Source organism: Leptopilina heterotoma, unplaced genomic scaffold (genome assembly GCF_015476425.1).
Source record: "Leptopilina heterotoma isolate Lh14 unplaced genomic scaffold, ASM1547642v1 Lhet_100, whole genome shotgun sequence".
Classification (NCBI taxonomy): Eukaryota; Metazoa; Arthropoda; class Insecta; order Hymenoptera; family Figitidae; genus Leptopilina; species Leptopilina heterotoma.
The window spans coordinates 2,363,371-2,384,037 of NW_025110814.1; the positions used below are offsets into that span (position 1 = coordinate 2,363,371).

Sequence of the window (20,667 nt, forward strand, 5' to 3'; positions counted from 1 at the left end):
CAAACGTTAACAATTTTTCTGCAAAAACTCAGTTTCTTTTTTTTCACACTGGAATAATAAAGAACACAATAATAATTCTCTTAGACGTGTTAAAGAAAATTTTACACGACCTTTATACCAATATACTCACATAAATTCATATGCGATATACATATATATATAAATCGTGTGGGTTTGAAAATTCAAGGATTCTCTTCTACTTTTTTTTGTCACGTTTTAATATAAAAAGAAATTGAATGAAAGAAAAACGATCGTAATCTATAGGTAAATTTAAGTTTTTTTATCAGTTGCAATATCCTCTGTTTCAATATATATGTATATATATAAAATATATTCCAGAATATGGTCCTATTTGAGGCTGTTCGGTTTCATCGATTTCTCTTAAGTCACCGACCTCCCTATATAGAGAGAGAGAGAGAGAGACGAGACAAAAAAAAGAGGAAAAAAAAGAAAAACACTGAAAGCTTCCATCTAATTTCGCAAAATTTTAGTTATATAGAAATCCATTCATTTATCTTGTTTGCCATGAAAATAAATGTATATCAAACAGGAAGGTGTTAATTTTTATTATTTATCTTTCTAAATCTGAATTAGTAAAAATGTTTACTAATTTGAATTCGTCAATGACTTTTTGCTTTTGAATTAGTAAATTTTACTTCAAAAAAATTAGTAGAAATTAGGTACTATTTATTAGTGAAATACTGACTTTTTGTTTTTTATTAGTAAATTTTACTAATAAATTAGTAGAAATTATTATTTATTAGTAAAATATTGACTTTTTGCTTTTAAATTTGAATTAGTAAACTTTCCCAATAAATTAGTAGAAATTACTATTTATTAGTAAAATAAATTACTGTTTTCTTTCGAATTAGTAAATTTTACTAATAAATTAGTATAAACTACTATTTTTTAGTAAAATACTGACTGTTTGCTTTTGAATTAGTAAATTTTACTAATAAATTAGTAGAAATTACTATTTATTAGAAAACTTTACAAATTTAAAAATAAAAAAGCAAAAAGCCAGTATTTTACTTATAGTAATTTCTACTAATTTTTTGGTAATATTTAATAATTATATTAAAAATAGTAATTTCTACTAATTTATTAGTAAAATTTACTAATTCAAAAGGAAAAAGTCGGTCACTATTTCAAAATATTAAACATTTTTACCAATTAAAATTTAGAGATAATTTTATAACTTTAATAAAAATAATAATGTAACACTTACGCTATTAAAATTTTTTTTTTTATGTATTAACAATCATTTTAAATATTCTAATTGTTTTTTCTTTTTTCTTCTTAATAACATTTTCTTTTATTTCTAATATTTTAATATACACAGATTAATTTCTTCGAATGTATAATAATTATATTTGCTAGTAATTAATTAATTTTTGCAAAATTTCGAACTTAATTGATATGCATATATTATAAATATTCATTAACTGAAGATTGTAAAGCAAAACTCGAGTTGTTCAATTGACACAAGTGGATAAATTGCAACTTCAACAAGTAAAGCTTCATTTAGGACAAAACACACTTTGCCTGTTGCAACACAGTGTAAATAAATGTTTGTCACCAAAATAAATTTCAGTGTGTCTTAAAAATTACTTTTTAAATTTCCCTTGTTACGTAATTAATAATAATAATAAATAATAAATAATAATAATAATTAAACAGACCGCGTTAGTTAATTAAGTAACAAAATTATTTTATCTTTTATTACTTCCCAGTGTGCGATGTGTGGTAATAATTAATCATGAAGAATAATTATTATTATTATTTGCTTTTTGTTAACACAGTTTTCTTTAATTATTTTTATATCATCAAAAAGTTCTAAATAAGTTTATGAAATTTTTAAATATAATCACCGAATATAAAATTTTACATAAAATTAAAAAAAAATATTCTGAAGGGCAGATGAAATTTTTTTTAAAAGAAGGTGACAAAATTAAAAAGAAGAAAAAATATAAAACTAAAAATTATATTTTCCAATTCCATTTGAAGTTTATTATTGTTATTATTTTTGCCTTCATTACTACTAAAGGTGTGTACAATATATGTAATAAAAACTAGACATATAAACCGACGGTATATTGAATTTCTTTTTTCCTGGCAAATGCGTAATGTTTCACGCACACCTAGAGGGGAAAGTTTTCTACCTGTCGCGTGTCGTTGCGGATTCACTAATACGAATTATATTTTACTGCATACAATATTCCTGTATTCTGATAGTTGCACTAAAACGCATTGAATGTGTAATAATAATAATTAATAATAATTGAACATATATTAAAACTATAAAAAATGGGGGTTTATTAATTAAATTAATAATAATAGGATCAGTTGGGGTAAATGCGGACAAGAGGGTTTGGAGCTTAATTTACAAATTATAAAAATTAAGTTCGACGTCAATATTTCCAGCTCAGATCACCTACAAGAGATTCTGAGTATTGCCAAGTTTTTATCTTGACAATTGGCAGCAGGATAATTAAAGTTGTCGCTTAATGCAAAAAAAGTTGACATCAATTTTCAGACTGGTTCAGTATTTCATCTCGCATTTGAAAAGTAACAAACTTAAAAATCATACAAAAAATTGTCATTTTTTATTTTTGTCAATTGAGTTAATAATAACAAGCTGTCCGAGTTTACCCCAAGAATTTGAAAATTTTGGGTAAATCCGGACAGAGCTTCTATTACATTTTCAAAAGTAGAGAATGTAAGAGAGAGTGAAAGGACGATAGAGAGAGTGAGATAGAGTAAGAGGAGGAGAGTGAGGGACTTGAAATTCGTAATCAGGGACCCCAAAAACCCCCGAGTAACAATTTTTAAGCGAGAGATCCAAGCAAATTTTCTTAAATTAAATCAATTTATTTATTTTCAAGTTGTTCCATCCCTTAATACAGTAGTATACTTAAAATAATTTTTTTAAAAAACTTTTCTTAGAAACTAAGCTGTCCGGATTTACCCCAAATTTTAGGAAATTTTCTAAATCGTGGGGTAAATCTGGACAGTTAGTTTTATGCGATTAAAACTTATCAAAATTTTTTATGCTCCATAAAAATAATCTAGGGAACACAAGGAAGAAATTAATGCAATATAAAACCGGAAGTATTGCCTTTTATAATAAGAAACTTACGTCATTTGTGAAAAATAGGTATTTTGTCCGGATTTACTCCAACTGACCCTAATAATAATAATTTAACAATAATAAGAATAAGAATAATATTAATAATAATATATATATTAATAATAATAAACTGATAATGATAATACTATCCAAATTCTAATTATGTAGTAATTCCTGTGAAAAATTTATTAATTTTAAAATAGAAATTCAATACAATAATACATATTTGAGAAGAATTTTATTAAAAATTTATTTTATAAATGAATTCTTTTGGAAAATTTTTTATTATAAAATAGTAGATATTGAAAATAAGGGGCCATCCATAAACCACGTAGCCTCTTGAGGGGGAGGGGGGGGGGTCAAAATTCCAAAAAAATAGGGCTACGTGGTTTATGGACGACCCCTAATTGAATTTCGAATTTTTTTTTAATAATTGAATTCTTTATGAAGAATTTTATCAAAAAATTTTTAAATAATGAAAAATATTTCGACGAATTTTAATTCGAAATTCTGAGATGAATTTTATTATATATGAAAATAATTGAATTTCCAAAAAAAAAAATATTATTTATAAAAATAATTGAATTTTCAAAGAAAATTTTATTTTATTATTTATGAAAATAATTAAATGTTTGTGTAGTAGAATTTTACCAACATTTTTTTTAAATAATTGAATTCTATTTTGGAATTGAGTAAAATTTTTGAAAATAATTGAAATTTTGCCGAGAATTTTATTAAAATTTTTTGAAAATAATTGAATTTCGGAGAAGAATTTTATTATTTATAAAGATAATTGAAATTTTGATGAGAATTTTTTTTTAATTTTTGAACATAATTGAATTTTTGCGAAAAATTTCTTTACTTTTGAAAATAATTGAATTTCTCCAATTATTTGTAACTTCTCCAAAATTCAATTTTTTTGTGTTTTTAACTAAAATTCTTCTAGAAATCCATTATTTTTAATAATTAATTAAATATATATTAAAAAATTTAACTAATTTCAAAAAATTTGATTTATTGCTTAAACGGCTTGTTCAAATTAGCGCGTCATTCATGATATTTTCGCGTCTTAACACACTGAGAGAAGTCCGGGAACTAATACGTCCCGTGCGAGCCTTGAGTTGTACTTTTGAATGTTTTTATGTGAACCCTCGAATCGGGATGTCTCAAGCCCCGATGCGAAACGTGGAACGTCCTGAAGCGAGATTACGCAGAACTTTCAGTTTTTGCCACCAGTTGCTTTCTCACATGCGAAAACAATGTTTCACTGGATCGGGGAGTCTCAGCACCCGATTTGGAACAACTCAAACACGACAAGCAGAGAAGCTCATAGCGACGTCTAGCGGGAACTATTACGTCTCGGTCTTCTCTCAGTGCACCAAAAGATGATAGTAAAAATTTTGTAAAAATTCTGCCACCATTTGCAAAGTTAGGAGTTTATTTTTAAAAAACACCTGTTTTTGAAAAATGTCCCTACTAAAATATTTGGTGGACGACTTTTCGTCATTTCATTAGTAACTTCTACTAATTCAGATTTAGAGAGTGACTTTTTGCTTTTAAATTAGTAAATTTTACTATAATGAATTAGTAGAAATTACTATATTCATTAGTAAAACTTACTAATTCAAAAGCAAAAAGTCAGTCGCTAATTCAAATTTAGAGAGTGAATAAGAGTAGTAATTAATTTAAATATTTAAACTAACTTATTTAACTGACCCGCAAATCAGGTCTAATTTATTTATTCAATTAAACATTTGTTTTTTTTTATTATTGTTGTGCTGTTAATTCCGCTTTTATATTCAAATAGTTTTAAATTTTTAACTATTAACGCAGGATAACCGCAGAGTAAAGCAGAAAGTCGCATTAGCGATAGAGTTAGAGCGCCACTCTCGGACCCGTGTCGAAAATGAAAATTGGTCCTAGCCAGGTCCTACCTATTTTGCCCTGTTAATAGCTTGGTCCTAGGTTGGCAGTGTAGGTTGGACCAACAATGGCTGGTGATGCGATTCTAGCCTGGTCCTAACTTGGGAGCCTAGTTATGACCAGTTTATTTATATATTTTATTATATAATTTTAATTAGTTTATAATATTTGCTAAAGAAATAACCTAAATTATTAATAATAAGTATTAGTTTTAATTAATTATTATTTTTTTCAATTAAATGATGACCAAAAGCGAATTCATAAATAATGTTAGTATATGTAGAGATTAATATATATTCCTCTAATATATACATTAAAAATTATAAAAAAATTAGAAATTTGTTAATTAAATTATTTTACACGGAAAAAATTAATTTAGTACATTTTACGAAACTAATTTTGGAATAGCGGATACGGAGAGGAGTTTAGTATAAGATAAAACAGAATCAATAGTAATATATGATGACTGCGTTTCTCGAAAACTCAAAAAAAATTCTATGGAATTCACAAATGATCGGTTGGACGTTCTAATTCAAGAGTTTTGTAAAATGTTTAGCCTGAAGCGCATGCGCCACGGAAAAAAATATTCACGGAGAAAAAAACGAATAAAGCAGAAAAAAGAATTTCTTAATGTACCAATGAGCTCTCAAGACCATTTTTTCTCGTCTTCTATAGGAGATAGATGATTGGTTCGACACATGTGACTGCACTCTACAACGCAATGGTTCGCTTGGATTGGCTTATTTTATTCTGACACTAACTTAACGGAAATACGCATACATATAAACGAATTCTGACGCAACGCACATACAATATAACTCGCACTTGTAGATGAAAGAATTGAGTTTCTTTATATACTAACTGAGGAGATTAAAACTGCGCTTGTGAGAAATGTCAATATACTGAATATTAATTTTTAAAAAAATCATTTTTTTAAAAGTTATACAAAATATTTTATGGTTTTTAAAATAACATTTTTTGATTATAATTAGTTATAAAATCTCTATAAAATTTTTCAATTTTTAGAAAATAATTTTATTCTTAATTTTAAATTATAAATAAATTGACAAAAAATTTTCAAAATTAAATTCAAACTCAAAAAATGTTTATATTAAATTGTCTAAAATTTGAAGTAATAACAGTTAAAACTTGAGAAATTAATATATATATTGTCATCGGTAAATATTATGATAAACTATAAAATTTATTGGAATGTAAATTAAAAGAAATTAATAATAATTAAAAGTTTGGATTACAAAAGCACATAAAAAATGTTACGAATTTGGAACAATGAAATGTGAAATATGTAAAAGAAAACAATTATCCAAATGTTACCGGCAGGTAAAGCAGTTCTCTTTTTCCTTCCACATATTATCTCTATATACAGCAGACAAATACCGACGCGACGAGACAAGCTTCAACATATCTATTTATAACGCGACTTTTGGTACACCCCGTATAGAATTTTACGAAACTCTGTGTTCGAGGATTCACGATAGAAAGCGAAGTGAAAACTCAAACCACGCGTTTTTAGATTGCACGAAACATTTTTACCATTTTCTGATAAAATGTTCACCAGAAAATACGAAACATTTCTACATTCAAGCTTGTTTTATAAATTACAACACTGGTTGCAGTTTCTCGAAAATTGTTCTGCTTAAAGTAGTGAAAGTTTCTGGGTTTTTGAAAAACTTCGTCAAGGAATCTTAAATATCCGCTAGTGCGAAATTAGTTTCGTAAAATCTGCTGAACTTATTTTTTCCGTGTACAGTATATATAATCATTAAATTGCATACTTATACGAATACAATGCAGAAAAATCGGAATAAACGCAAACCTAAGAAGTAAATAAAATATAACGCACGCGGGAATCGAACCTACGACCTACGGACTACGAGACTAACGCCCTAACCACTATGCTACTGAAACAAGTTGAGATCAAAATTTTTATTGTCAGTGACTTGTGGACTTGCTTTTGATGATTCAATATAGTAATTATTGACACTAATACACGATAATAAATAAAAAAAATAGTTTAACAACAACAATAATAATAAAATAATATCCAAATATAAAAATTCAAAAATTAATATTTTTATATTATATCAAGAAAAAAAATATCTGTACATTTTCGTTAAAAACAGGTTTTTCATTGTTCTCAATCATTTTTAACATTAATTTCTTGGTCTAAAAAAAATATTCGTCTTTTGGACTTGGAAATTTTTCCTAATTAATTAAGCGGGTGATCCACTTTTTAAAAAAATGTCAAAAAAATTTATGTTAAAAACACGTTTTTCATTATTCTAAATCATTTTAAGCATTAATTTTTTGTTGCAAAAAATTTTTTAGACAGGAGGTTAAAGTTTTGAACGTTCAAATGAACGAAATTTATTTATTTCTTCTTCAAATTAAATTTTTATTACTATAATTTTGCGTCACTATTAAGCAAATTAATCATAATGTTTCTAAATGTAAAATTTGAGTTTTTAATTTGAATTGTAATCAATAATCTATGAAAATATTTTTAACAAAAAATATTTCGTTCATTTGAACGTTCAAAACTTTTTGTTCATTTTTAGACTTGGACTTAGAAATTTTTGCTAATGAAACTAGGAAGCCCAGGTAGGTCCTGGGTTGGACCTAGGTGGGTCAGCCCACATTCGAATTGCAATATCTCTTAGTGTTTAGCACCAACTTAAACGAAACTTAAAATCAGCGAACGAAATTAGAAATATATTTTCCTATAATGATAATTATATTGCAGTCTGTATCTGTTTAAATAAATAAATAAATAAATTTTGCTGTTTTATTAACTTTTGTAACAAATTGCTTAAAAATTTGCAGTTCTTTATCTAACTTCGCGATTATTACACTTGAGTAGTGAAATATGAAGATAATTTATAATTTTAACAATTCAGCATTTGTTTAAACAAAAAATTCTTGTTATTTATTAATTCTTAAGACAATAAAGCGTCTAGACACTTGTAGTCTTTTAAAATTTTGCAATTAACTAATCTGAGTATTTACTTATTGCAAAATTAGAAAAAACTGCTAGTTTCTAGGTTGATTGTGTAAAAAGTTAGTAAATAACAATTATTTGTTTAAACAATTGCTGAATTAATAAATTAATAAATTAACTTTATTTTATAGTATTTGTATAATTTTCTGATTTATGTCAAAAAATAAATTGTTTAAACAAATATGATTATCAATTAATTTTATAAATATTAATTGAGAATATTTATCAATTTTTACATGTTTTTCATGTATCAATTTTGACACTTTATTTTCCTAAAAATTTTTCTAAGTCATAACTGGATCTCCTAGCTAGTACCAAGTTAGGACCAGCCCAGGATATATAAAAAGGGGTTGCCAAGTTAGCTCCAAGCTAGGGCCAATAATCATTTTAGGCATAGCATGGTGATTTCTACACGGGGAAGGCTAAAGTCTTATGACAGTTCCGAGGGAGGGTAAAGGGCTCCAAAAGAAGGGTTAAGGGTTTTAGTGGGTCGGGCTGGCAGTAGGTCGCCAGTTTATTAAATTTATTATTTCATTTATTTTTTTTATAAATTTCTTTTTGTTTTTATTATACCAACCCCACATAACCTTGGAGTGCGGAATCCAAGGTATCTGTAGGCAGATTTCCCAAAAGTCCCTAAGCAAAAAAAAAAAAAAATAATAATAATAATAATAATAATAATAGTAATAATAATAATATAATAATAACAAAAATTATAATAATAATAATTAAAATCAGTGTAACACGAATGTAAAAGGTTCTTTCTATTGCAACAAACGAGTAACAATAACAACAAAAACAAAAATTGTGTGGCTGACTCTCGCCGTTATTATTATTGTGTATACCATAATATTAGATTGGCGATTCATGCGAGTACATATATACATAAACTTATTCGTACTCTCTCATTTTAGTGAATTATATTTAACGACTGTGTGTGTATATATATAATATACTCATTTTGAATCGATCGAGACTCGCACGCGCCACGAGCAAGAAATAACGATTCGCGGGTCAGTTAAGAACTACATCAATTCCATGGTCGTGCCCCTGAATACCCACCACCGATTTCATTTTAATTTAATTAATTCACTTAAAGTTTACCTAGTTAACTTTGTGACTTCCACTTCCACCCCTGCTTCTACACTTTATCCCCTTTACCCCACCATTGAAAAAGAAAAAGAAAAAGAACTAAAGAAAAACATTTTAAAAGAAGGAATCTATAATCAGGAGGTCAACAAACTATCATTCCACGGTTATTAATTATTGAAAGTTTTCTTTTATCAATTCATAAAAATTTTTCTATAAGATCATAATTAATTGCTAAACATTTTTTTCTATTCTCTAATTTTCTTAATTTATAATTTGTAACTAATTTTTTAACTGCAGGATTTTTTAATACAGTTAATTAAATTAGTATTTTATTATTTTTCCAATTTTTATATCTAATTAAAAAGTTATATCTAATTAATAAATTAGTACTTCTAAATTTGTGATTTAATATTTAATTATATTTTTTAGTACCTAATTAATTAGTATTTTTTAAATCACAATTGCTAACTTACACTAAAAATAAGTACTAAAAATATTAATTAAATTAGTAGTTTAAAATCTTCTTTAAATAACTAATTATTATTTTAAAAACTTATATTATTAGTTGAACGCATGTTGGTCATAGTCGTTAAGGCATTAAAATGCGTAAATTTGTTATACGTTCGAATCCCGCTGAGGGTAAAGACTTATATTATTAGTTATAATATATAATTAATAATAATAATATTATTAATTTTTAGTACTTTCTAAAATTTATTCTATTTATTTTTTAATAATAATAAACTTATTAATTATTATTCTAATATTATTTAATTTATATCTATAATTACTACTTTATATTAATCATTAATCAAATATTATATAATTTATATATATAATTACTACTTTATACTAAAATTAGTATTTTTGAAAAACTAAGTACTAAAAAACTAATGAAAATACTACTTTTAAAATCATACCTAAGATGATTTATTTAATTTAATTTTTTAAATAAGTTATTTTTAAACGAATTTCTAATTATAGTTTTGTATAATTATTTTTGTTTGCCGAAAGAAAAATTGTATAATGTTCCAATTTAATTAATTAGTTAAGGGGAGGGTATAGTATTTTAGCTTTTTTTTTTATTTTTTTATTTTAACCCTTAAACCGCACACTGCCGAATCCATCCTTAAACCGGACACTGGGTGTGCGACACCCGGGGACTTTTAAGTGTGTTCTCCAAGCTGGAATAGGATATTATCTTTTGGAAAAATTATCTTATATAGCTCAGTACATCTATTTTGAAGGAAAATAAGTTTCATAATGATTTATTTAATTTTAATAATTAAAAAAGAGTTTTTTAAAACTACTGAAATTACCTTAAAGCAAAAACTGGGTGTCAGACAAGCAGAAATTTTTCGCCGACAACTTCATAAAGTTATCAAATACACAAAGACACTTGGCAGACTAATGTCACTCACGAAACATAAATTTAAGTACAAAATGTACCGTCCAATATCAACAGATATGTTCAATTTTTACGAATTTAACCGAAATATTAGAGTAAAAAGCTAGAATATGGGTGTCGCACACCCAGGGTGCGGTTTAAGGGTTAATCTGCTATATTTCACGAGTATTGTGTGAAAATTTGAAGCAGATCCGAGCAAAACTGACGGATGATCCAGCTTCGACTTACAGTGAACACCGCAAAATGGTTTTTTTGAAGGCGCCTTCGGAAATCGCGTGCCAATCAGTTCCTTCTCATCATATACATAGCTTTCAAATTTTGACTAAATTATCTTTAAATGATGTACTATAAATGTAAAATTTGTCCAGTACACTGACTTTGTCCAGAGCGCCAAAAAAAACCACGAAAACATGCCATTTTTCACAGAATTAACTATACCCTCGCCCCTTAAGAAAAGAAAAATAAATTTTCAACAACTCTCGACATTAAAAATGGAATAACTTTGAATGCCTAAGATAAGAAAATTGAATGTTTACTTTTCAGCAATTTTGCAACAAAATTATTCTTTGACTCTAAAATAAACGTAAACTTTCAAAGCAATATTCGCGCATTCATCAAGCAAAAGGGCAATTTTTTTTTAATAAAACCATTTATATGCATAAGCGTCTGATGGTGAAAATGTACTCTCATGATTTGTTTACATTTGTTCCCATGAAGAGAAAAAGAAGAGAGCAAAAAATAAACAAAAATTTTTTGTTCAGATAAAATCATGCGCTATTTAATTGCCAATAAAATTTAGAGAAATAAATAATAACAATTAATTAAACAACAATACTATTTAATATTATAATATCAAAATTATTATTAATATTAATATTTTGATAAATTAATTGAAATATTAATAGTATACCTATTATTTATTAATTAATAGTTATAAATTTTTAAGACTACGTTAAATAATAAATTAAAAACAAAATTTAGTTATTTATAAACAAAATAAATTATAAGCTTCGTATTGTTAATTTTAAAGAATAAAGTATAAATGGAATAGAAGGACGCGGTAGCCGTGATCGTTAAGTGATAATAAAGGCTATTAGGATTAGGCGGTTAGAGGTTTGATTCCGTCCATCGGGTCAAATTTTTTAAATGAAAATTTCACAATTAAAAAGTTAATTAATAACTTTTAGATATTAGAAAGCTAAAAATTTTAGGATTACGTTTATTAATAATTAATATTAATAACAATAATATAACAATAATAATAATAATAAAAATATCTTCCATAAATAAAATAAAAATAATAAAAAACAATGTTAAAAAATATAAACAAAATTTAAAATAAAAAATAAAAAACAAAAATTCAAGATAACTTTAAAGAAAGTAAAAAGAAACTTTCAAATTATATTGTCAGTGAGATATATATATAAATTCTCCATTCTGAAAAATATCAACCTTGACAAACACAAAGCTCAAAAAATCAATCGAAAAAATCTAACCTTGCAGAATATTTTAAATATAATATACTATACGAAATTCTAAAAATTCTTCTCGTAACTAGAAAAAAATTTATAATTATATTGATTTTAAATCGATTAGAGAAAATTACTATATGCCTTCATCCGTTCACGATACAGGCACACACACATTAATTCATAAGCGACAGTATTTTATATACAACCATTTTTTTCGTTTCTCCTTTTTTTCTCAAACAACCAATAAATAATTTTTAGATAAATGACTTTCAAATTAAAATCCCTTAAAATATTTATGAAGACAATAATTTTTTTAAAGGGTAAATAAATTTTTATTTACTTTTTTCCTGGCAGAATAAAAAAAAGGAAGTGGGGCGGCATTTCATTAAGCACGCGAACTTACGAGAAATTTTTTTTCATTTGTTTGTACTACATTTTTGTTTATTTATAACTCAAAATTTTTTCATTTATTTTATTTCTTATTCAATTTATTTTTTTATTAATTATTCATTTAATTTTTTATTAATTATTCATTTTATTTATTTATAATTTTGCAATACATCTAAAAGTAATTAATTAATTTTTAAATTTTCATTTAAATAAATTGACCCGATGAACGGAGTCGAACCCCTAACAGCTAATCCAAATAAACTAAGCGCTTAACAATCACGGCTACCGTGTCCTTCTATTTCATTTATAAGATTATTCTTTAAAACAAACAATGAAACTTAATTTATTTTTTGTAAATAACAGAAGCTGACATTTAATAATTAATAATTTGCAGTTGTCTTAAAATTAATTTATAACATATTTATTATACAATAATAAAAGTAAGAAAACTACCGTTGTTATCGTCTCGGACGTTAAAATGAACGACTTTTTTTACTTTTTTTAATTTGAATTTTTGTATAACAAAAATATTTCGTATATTATAAAATTAATTCCTAATTAATTAAATGTTTAACTAGAATTATTTTTTTTGCTTGATAATTTTCAAAAATATTTAAAAAGAAAAGAATTTTCCTTTCGAATTTAAGCGTTCAAATCATTAAGAAAATAGAAAACTGAGATGTTCTGATGGCAATCACAAAATAATAGCTCCTCTGACAACAATATCCTTTTAAAATGAGTTGTCTTAAATATAATTATTATCAAAAGACTAATTTCAAAGTACATAATTTAAATTGTCCTTCAGTGTAATTAAAACAATAAGAAATATTTTATTTCGAAATTATATCGTCACATTCAATCTTGTAAATAAATAAAAAATAAGTAACAAATAGTGAACAATAAAAAATAAAAATGAAATGAATGAAACAAATAATTAAGTAAATAATAAGTAAATAAAAAAAATAATAAATAATAAAAAATAATAAACAAATTAAAAATATAAATCAAATAATTAGAAATGAGTCAAATAATAACAATAGGGTAGAGTGGGGTAAAAAAGCCATGGTGTAAAAAAGCCATTTGAGTTTTATTTAAAAACTATTAAGCCGATTTATCAGCTGTTTAGAATATAAATACTATTAGGTAATACGCAACTTTTGAATCTAATTTGAATGTTGTACTTAGATTAATATTGTTTTTATTGTAATTTTAATTTTTTGTTGCTTTTTTGAAAACATTTTGGTGAACTTTTCAAGCATATTACAATCTGATTAAGTGAACGAATAATAAAAATAAATGTTTGTACATAAGGAGAAAAGTATACCGAAAACGTATACAATGTTAATTTTTAGAAATTGAACTGAATTAACAATTTATTTTTGCTTTTTTTAATAACTGGACTTGGGTGTAAAAAAGCCAGGGCAAAAAATCCATTGAATATTTTGTGAAATTCACTTGTTTTCTATTTAAACTAACCTTCTTATTTTACAAAATTTCTCGTGTTTATTTAATAAAATAAATTAAACACGACGAAAAAGTAGTTCAAAGTGCATTTAAAAAATAAACAATGAATAAACGGTTGCAACGACATATGTTATCTGTGGTAAAACTTAAAGAGAACTTCTAAAAAAGGTACGAAAAATTGGCAGTGCAAATCGAAAACAGGTAAACTTAATATAATTTTCAATTTTGCTTGCTAAAAACTCTTTCATAATTATTAAAATATTTTTCAAATAAGACTATTTGTCATATAAATAAAGGAAAACTATAAAAATACCTAAATTGATAACATGTTTTGCTAAAATCGTAGGGTGGCTTTTTCACCCCACCAGGTGGTGCAAAAAAGCCACTTGCAGTGCTTTCGTAAAACTCTTATAACTTAGTCCTTTCATGAGATAAAAAATATTTCCGTCAAAAATTTTCAAGCTTAATAACTAAACTTTCAATAACAATTGGAAATTTGAGAAAAAATTTTAAATACAGATTTTACAGCATCAAAAGTAAAAATGTGGCTTTTTTACCCCACTCTACCCTAATAAATAAAATGAATAATAAATAAATAATCAAATAATAAATAAACCAAAATAATTAACAAATAAAAAATAAACATCGAAAGATAAATAAATAAACAGAAAAAAAAGTTTATCTTCAAAATATTTACTTTTTCAAAGTATTGAAACTAATTCTCAAATCAAATGCATAATAAAATTTCTTAATGTTTTATGAAAACACGTGTCGTGTATTTATTTATTTTTTTTCAAAAATATATTCCGAACAATCTCATAAAAGTAACTCTCGCTCCAAAAATCAGAATTTTAAAATACATCCAGAATGTGAATCACTAATGAAATGCTACTGCGTTTATAAGCCAAAATGTAAGACGCAAGCAGATTTAATAAAATTTAATCGTCTCTTTTCAAAATGAGTTTTCTTATACTTTTTCCCCTTTCTTTTAATACATGTATTTTATTTTTGCCTTATTTTTATTTCTCTATCAGGAAATTTTGAATATTGCATTAAAACCTAAACTGTCAGAAACTTCAGCGCAAAGTAGTTAATACTTTCGGAGTAAATTTTGCTACGTTCGAAGCAAATTTTACTACGTTCAAAGAACATATTTGTAAAAAATTAGTAAAATTTACTTCGAACGTAGAAAAATTTACTCCGAAAGTAATAAAAGTTACCAGAAATGTTTTACTATAAAAGTAGTAAAAGTTACTTTATATTTTTCTCCGTGTACATTAAAAAAAGAAAAAAAAGTAATGAAAAATTTTTAATGAAATAAATGAAATAATTAATTATTAAAATCGCAATTTGTTTCACATAAAAATTAATTTTTTATTTATTATTATTTATATATTATAGTTATTGTTGTTATAATAATTATTATTATTATTATACTATTAACATTAACTAAATAAAATTAGGAAACATTTTTTAGTTCATTAATTTCGCTAATTTTTCGATTTCAATTAATTTAATTAATTTTTGCTTCCTTATAAGGAAGCTTTGCATTCGTGACGATTTTCAATTTTCTAAAAGATGGTTATATGGACTCATTTTTATCTAGAATATATGTATATTAAATTCTGAGCAAATGTCCAGATGTACGTGTGTCTGTGTGTGTATGTCACAAAATATTGTGTACAAATTATCTCAGACACGTTTTAATGGATTGTCCTGAAATTTTATAGGTTCATTGCAGTCATTAATACCTAAAATCTGACAGAATTCTGACAATTTTTTTAAAATTAAAAAAAAAATTTTTGTATTTTTTGAAATAACTTTTTCCTATATCGAAATTTCAATTAATTCTTGTCAAAATTACATTTCTGATTTAAAAACGAATCGATTGATGTATATAAAGTATTCATTTTATCAAAATTTATAAAATTAATCGCTATTATTTATATTTTTCACAAAAAATTCAAATTTTGTATTTTTTGAAATTTTTACTTTAAAATAATTATTCTGTAATAAAAAATTAAGCAATTGGTATATATTATATTGAGGAAGCTAAATGTTCATAAAATGAACAACTTGTTTTATAATATGCCATTTGCATAAAAATATTATTAAAATGAATGAACTGAACTAATTTAGAAAAAAAAGATTATAATTCAAAATTTATAATTAATTTAATAATAATTAATTTTTATAATCAAATTACTAAATTTAAGCAATATTTTCAATGGTAAAAAATATTTAAAAATGGAATAAAAAGCTTTGACTTTTTTTTATAGGTTATAAGAATAATTACAAAAATTTCAATTTCTTGACTCACTAATTATAAAATTATAAAACAAATAATACTAATAATAATAATTAAATACAAAAAATTATATATTTACATAAAAATAAAATTATATATATTTTCAATAAATAAACATTCCTTTGGCGTAATTTAAATAATCCACAGTCATTTCAATGAGAATGCAAAATTTTAATTGGCGTGCTGCATCTAATGCTTCTATTCTGCCAAGCCCTGAACAAATGAAGGTCAAAAATTTACTCTAAAGGAAAAAGTTTAACAGTTGTCAAATTTTATTTATTTGTATCAATATGATAAAAATAATAATGAGAATAATAACAAGAAAAAAACAATAAAAATAATTATAAGAAAAAAAATAATAATAATGATAATAATAATTATTATAATTATTTGATAACATTTATTTAATAATTATTTTTCTCTTCTTTGAATGTGTTAAAAGTAAAATAAATTATTTATTAAAATTATTAAATTGTGCCTAATTATTAATTAAAATAATTTAATTAGAATTTTTATTTAGTATTTAATTAGTAATATTTCAAAAAAATAATTAGAAATTAATCAAAATAATATAAATCCTAATAAGGGTCAATTGGGGTAAATGTAAACGGAATATCTATTTTGCACCAAAAACATTAGTTTTTTTTGTTAAAAGGTAAAACGGACGGATTTTTTTTGCATGAACTTGTTACTAGAGTTCTCTAGAAAAATTTTATGAGGTTCCAAAAAATATTCATGCACCTGAATCGCCTAAAGCTGACTGTTTACATTTACCCCGAGATTTTTAAATTTTCCTAAAATTCGGGGTAAATGTTAACACCACTGTAGTTAAGCGAGGTTTAAGAAACAAGTTATTTCAAGTATACTACTGTTTTAAGGGATGGAAAAACTGATAAAAATTCTTCGTAGATGTATAGTAAATCAACCAGTTGACTGATAATGTATCATATAAAATAAACAATCAACCATTACAAAATTAGTAATGTAAAAACTTGAATAACTTGAACAAATTTTAATAGATTTTTATTCAACTTGGTAAAGAGAAGTTTTTTTTTTATTTTGCTGAATAAGAATCTAAAATCGAATTTTTAAATTTCAAAATGGTGGATCCAATATGGCGGATGAACCTAAAAATAATATTTTTAAAAATTGATCAAATTTGCTCGAATCTGGCTACTAGGGGGTTTTTGAGGTCGCTGAATACGAATTTGACGTCAAATTTTAAATTTTCAAAATGGCGGATGAACCTAAAAATATTTTTAAAAATTGATCAAATTTTCAAAAAAAAAAAATTTTTTTTTTCAAATTTTTCTTTTCAAAGAGGACCTAATTTCCTTTTCTATGTAATTTTACATTGCCAAATTAATGAAATTGTGAAATAGAAGCAAATTTATTCAATTATTTTCTTTTAAAATGTAGTTCAAGTTCTGTTTACATTTACCCCGAGTTTTCGAATTCTCGGGGTAAATGTAAACACTTAATTATTTATTAACTATATTGACGAAAATCAAAAGTCAAAGTCAATTTTTGTTACGGCATTAATAAGGAAGAATTACATATTTTTGTTTGATTTTAAAATTTATTTTTATGCAAATGCGAGACAAAATATTGAAACAGTAAAATTTTGATTTTCAATCTTTTTTGCATTAAAAAATAACTTACACTATGGCATTGCCAATTGTCAAAATAAAATATTGGCAATACTCAGAACATCTTGTACGTGAGCTGAGGTAAAAATTAATATTGACGTCGTACTTATTTTTTAATTTGTAAATTTAGCTGAAACATCTACTGTTTACATTTACCCCAAATGACCCTAAATAAACAATAATTATTATGTAAGATATAAATATAAAAAATAAAAATATTTGTATAAAAACTATTCTAAAGAAATGATTACACCGTTAATTTAGAGTTAAATTGAATTAAAAGTTTATTTAATTTAATAAATACATATTACAAATTAAATATGAAAAATTTTAATGAATTTCTGAAACGAGGAGTTTCTTTTGAATTTATGAAGACCGAATTATGATTGAAATGAAATAAAAGGAAATTCAATGAAATTCAATGAATAAAACTTAAGAAAAATTCTATTTAACCTCAACGAAAAAACTCAATATTCTCTTAAAAAAAAAAAAAAAAAACTAAACCTTTGTCACCTTTTTAAATACTTAATTCAGAATAATTAGACACGCACTTATTAACAAAAAAAGAAACGCAGTTATTGTAAAGAAGAAAAAAGAAAGAAAATAAATAAAAAAAAATTACAATTAAATAAAAACGGAATGGACCGTTGCTACTAAATAAATTTAAAATCAAAAATAAAAGAATAGAATAAAGAAAGAAATGATTTAAAAAATAAAAAATTGACCTTTGCGACTAAACAAATTTAAAATCAAAAATAAAAGAATGGAATAAAGAAAGAAATAATTAAAATAATAAAAAAGGAATGGACCGCAGCGACTAATAAAATAAATCAAAAATAAAAGAAGAGAATAAGAAAGAAATAATTAAAACTTAAAAAAATTTTTTTTTTAAATCCAGTGAAAAGCACTGAACTAAAATAATTGGGAGGGAAAAAATTGGAAAATTCGAAAAAGAAATGAAAAAAGAAAAATTTCTGCCAAGTCTGGAAATAACGGAGTGGTAAAGAAAAGGAAATAAACATATCGTTCTCTTGAGAAGAACGTTTGATTATTTCAACACCAAGCCACTAGTTTAGTTCCTTTTTCTTGACAATGCATCGTGTTATAGAAATCTTACGCCATGTCAGATTACAAAGCTCGCTCGCTCTCTCTCTCTTATTCTCTTGGGATGCAATAGAAAAAGGAAAACAAACACAACCAAAGGCAATCTTATCTTTTTTCCTATACACACACCTACACAATCAAAAGAATCTTCTGACCATGCGTATATACACTTTTCGACAAAACAGCTGTCATTGACATTGTACGTGTGCCAATACGCGCTACTTTTTCCAACTTTTCTTTTTCAACACACAACACACACACTCACTCACATAAACTAGCTTTCAAAACATTTTTTTTCCTCTCAAAAAGAAAAGAAAAAAGCTTCACTTGAAAATATTCATCTCGAATTAAAAATTAAAATCACATTACACGATTCATGGGGGGGGGGGGGGGAATGAAATAAAGCACAAAACTTCCTCGACGATCAGCTGATTCCTTTGTTTAGGTCTGTTTAGGTCGCTGACATGCACACGAAAAAAAGAGAGCTCTGCCATTTTCAATCGATATTATATGGCTGATAAGATAGAATAAAAATTGCGAAATCAGAAAAGTGACATTACATTTAAATGATTATTATCAAATGACAATTATCAGTTTAATGTAAAAATAAATTGTATAAGGTCAAATGATGCATCGCACTATTGTGGAGAACGAATTCGAAACCATTTTTCTTCTCTCTCTCGCACTCGCTCGCACTTACCTTTGTAATGAACGCGAAGATTATTTTGCGATAGTCCAATGTAGTTGTACTTGTCCTTTGGACTCCATGAACGTGGCAATGGTGTTTCATCCTCGTTCACCATTGGATAGAGCATCTTTAAACGGTCCACAGATTGATTTTGCACTGAATTCGTTCGCGATGGATCCATAACACTCCGTTCTTCGCTGGTGGCAGCCATCATTGTCATCTGCAGTCCCACACTGCCACACAACTACTGCCCCAACACACTATCAAACTATATATTACTACTACTACTACTATATATTGAAAAAAAGGAATCACTTCTATGTGTTTGTTTATGTATACGTATATGAATCTTGTCTGCCCACAGGTTTGATTTGGATGTTTGTATATATGTATGTAGGAAAGCCAGGGTCTTGCGCGCGTGTGTATGGAACGTCAAAAATTCACGTGTATGTATCGTTATTTCACGTGTGTATACACGCATACAAGTTTAGTGGGCACGAAAAACAAAATGGCGACTGAGCTCGGGCGAGCTCGAGGTAAAGTGTGAAGTGAGCGCCGCTTGCGGAACGATCATCAACTACGCCTGCTTTCTTATTGGTCCAATTCGTAGCCCGCGATATTCGAATCACTGCGACTCTATTTTTTCCCTATTTTTCTATAAATATTCTACATTTCAATTTTCTATTTTCTCGATTTCTATTTCTTTTTATTTCTACTTTTAATTTCTTTTCTTCTTATTGTATTTCACTTTTTTATTCTATATTATATTTTTCAATTCTTTCTTTAATTCTTTTTCACTTATCTATTACTTCATTTCCTTTTTATTTCTATTTTTCCTCATTTAGAATTTCGTTTCGATTAATTAAAATACGAAAATAAAATAAACACAAAAAAATATAATGGGAAAAAATTTATAATATTAAAAAATTAATTTTTCTTTTGGCGAAAATTTTTTTTCATTTTCTTTTTTAAAATTAACGGAAAAATTTCAAGGTTTATTAAATAAACATTTGTAGAAAT

General features: G+C 25.4%; 1 protein-coding gene across 2 annotated transcripts in view; it reads right to left on the minus strand.

The window, feature by feature from the left end:
• Window positions 1-20,667, minus strand: part of LOC122499183 (ran-binding protein 9) — a 54,081-nt gene that overhangs the window by 17,265 nt on the left and 16,149 nt on the right. Inside the window, exon 2 of one of the 2 annotated variants that reach the window (XM_043607365.1) lies at window positions 19,660-19,891. In XM_043607365.1, the coding sequence (XP_043463300.1) occupies window positions 19,660-19,867 (208 nt within the window). In that variant the 5' untranslated portion in view covers window positions 19,868-19,891. Of the gene's footprint in view, window positions 1-19,659; window positions 19,908-20,667 lie in introns of both variants that reach the window. The other variant, XM_043607355.1, reaches the window with a different exon arrangement.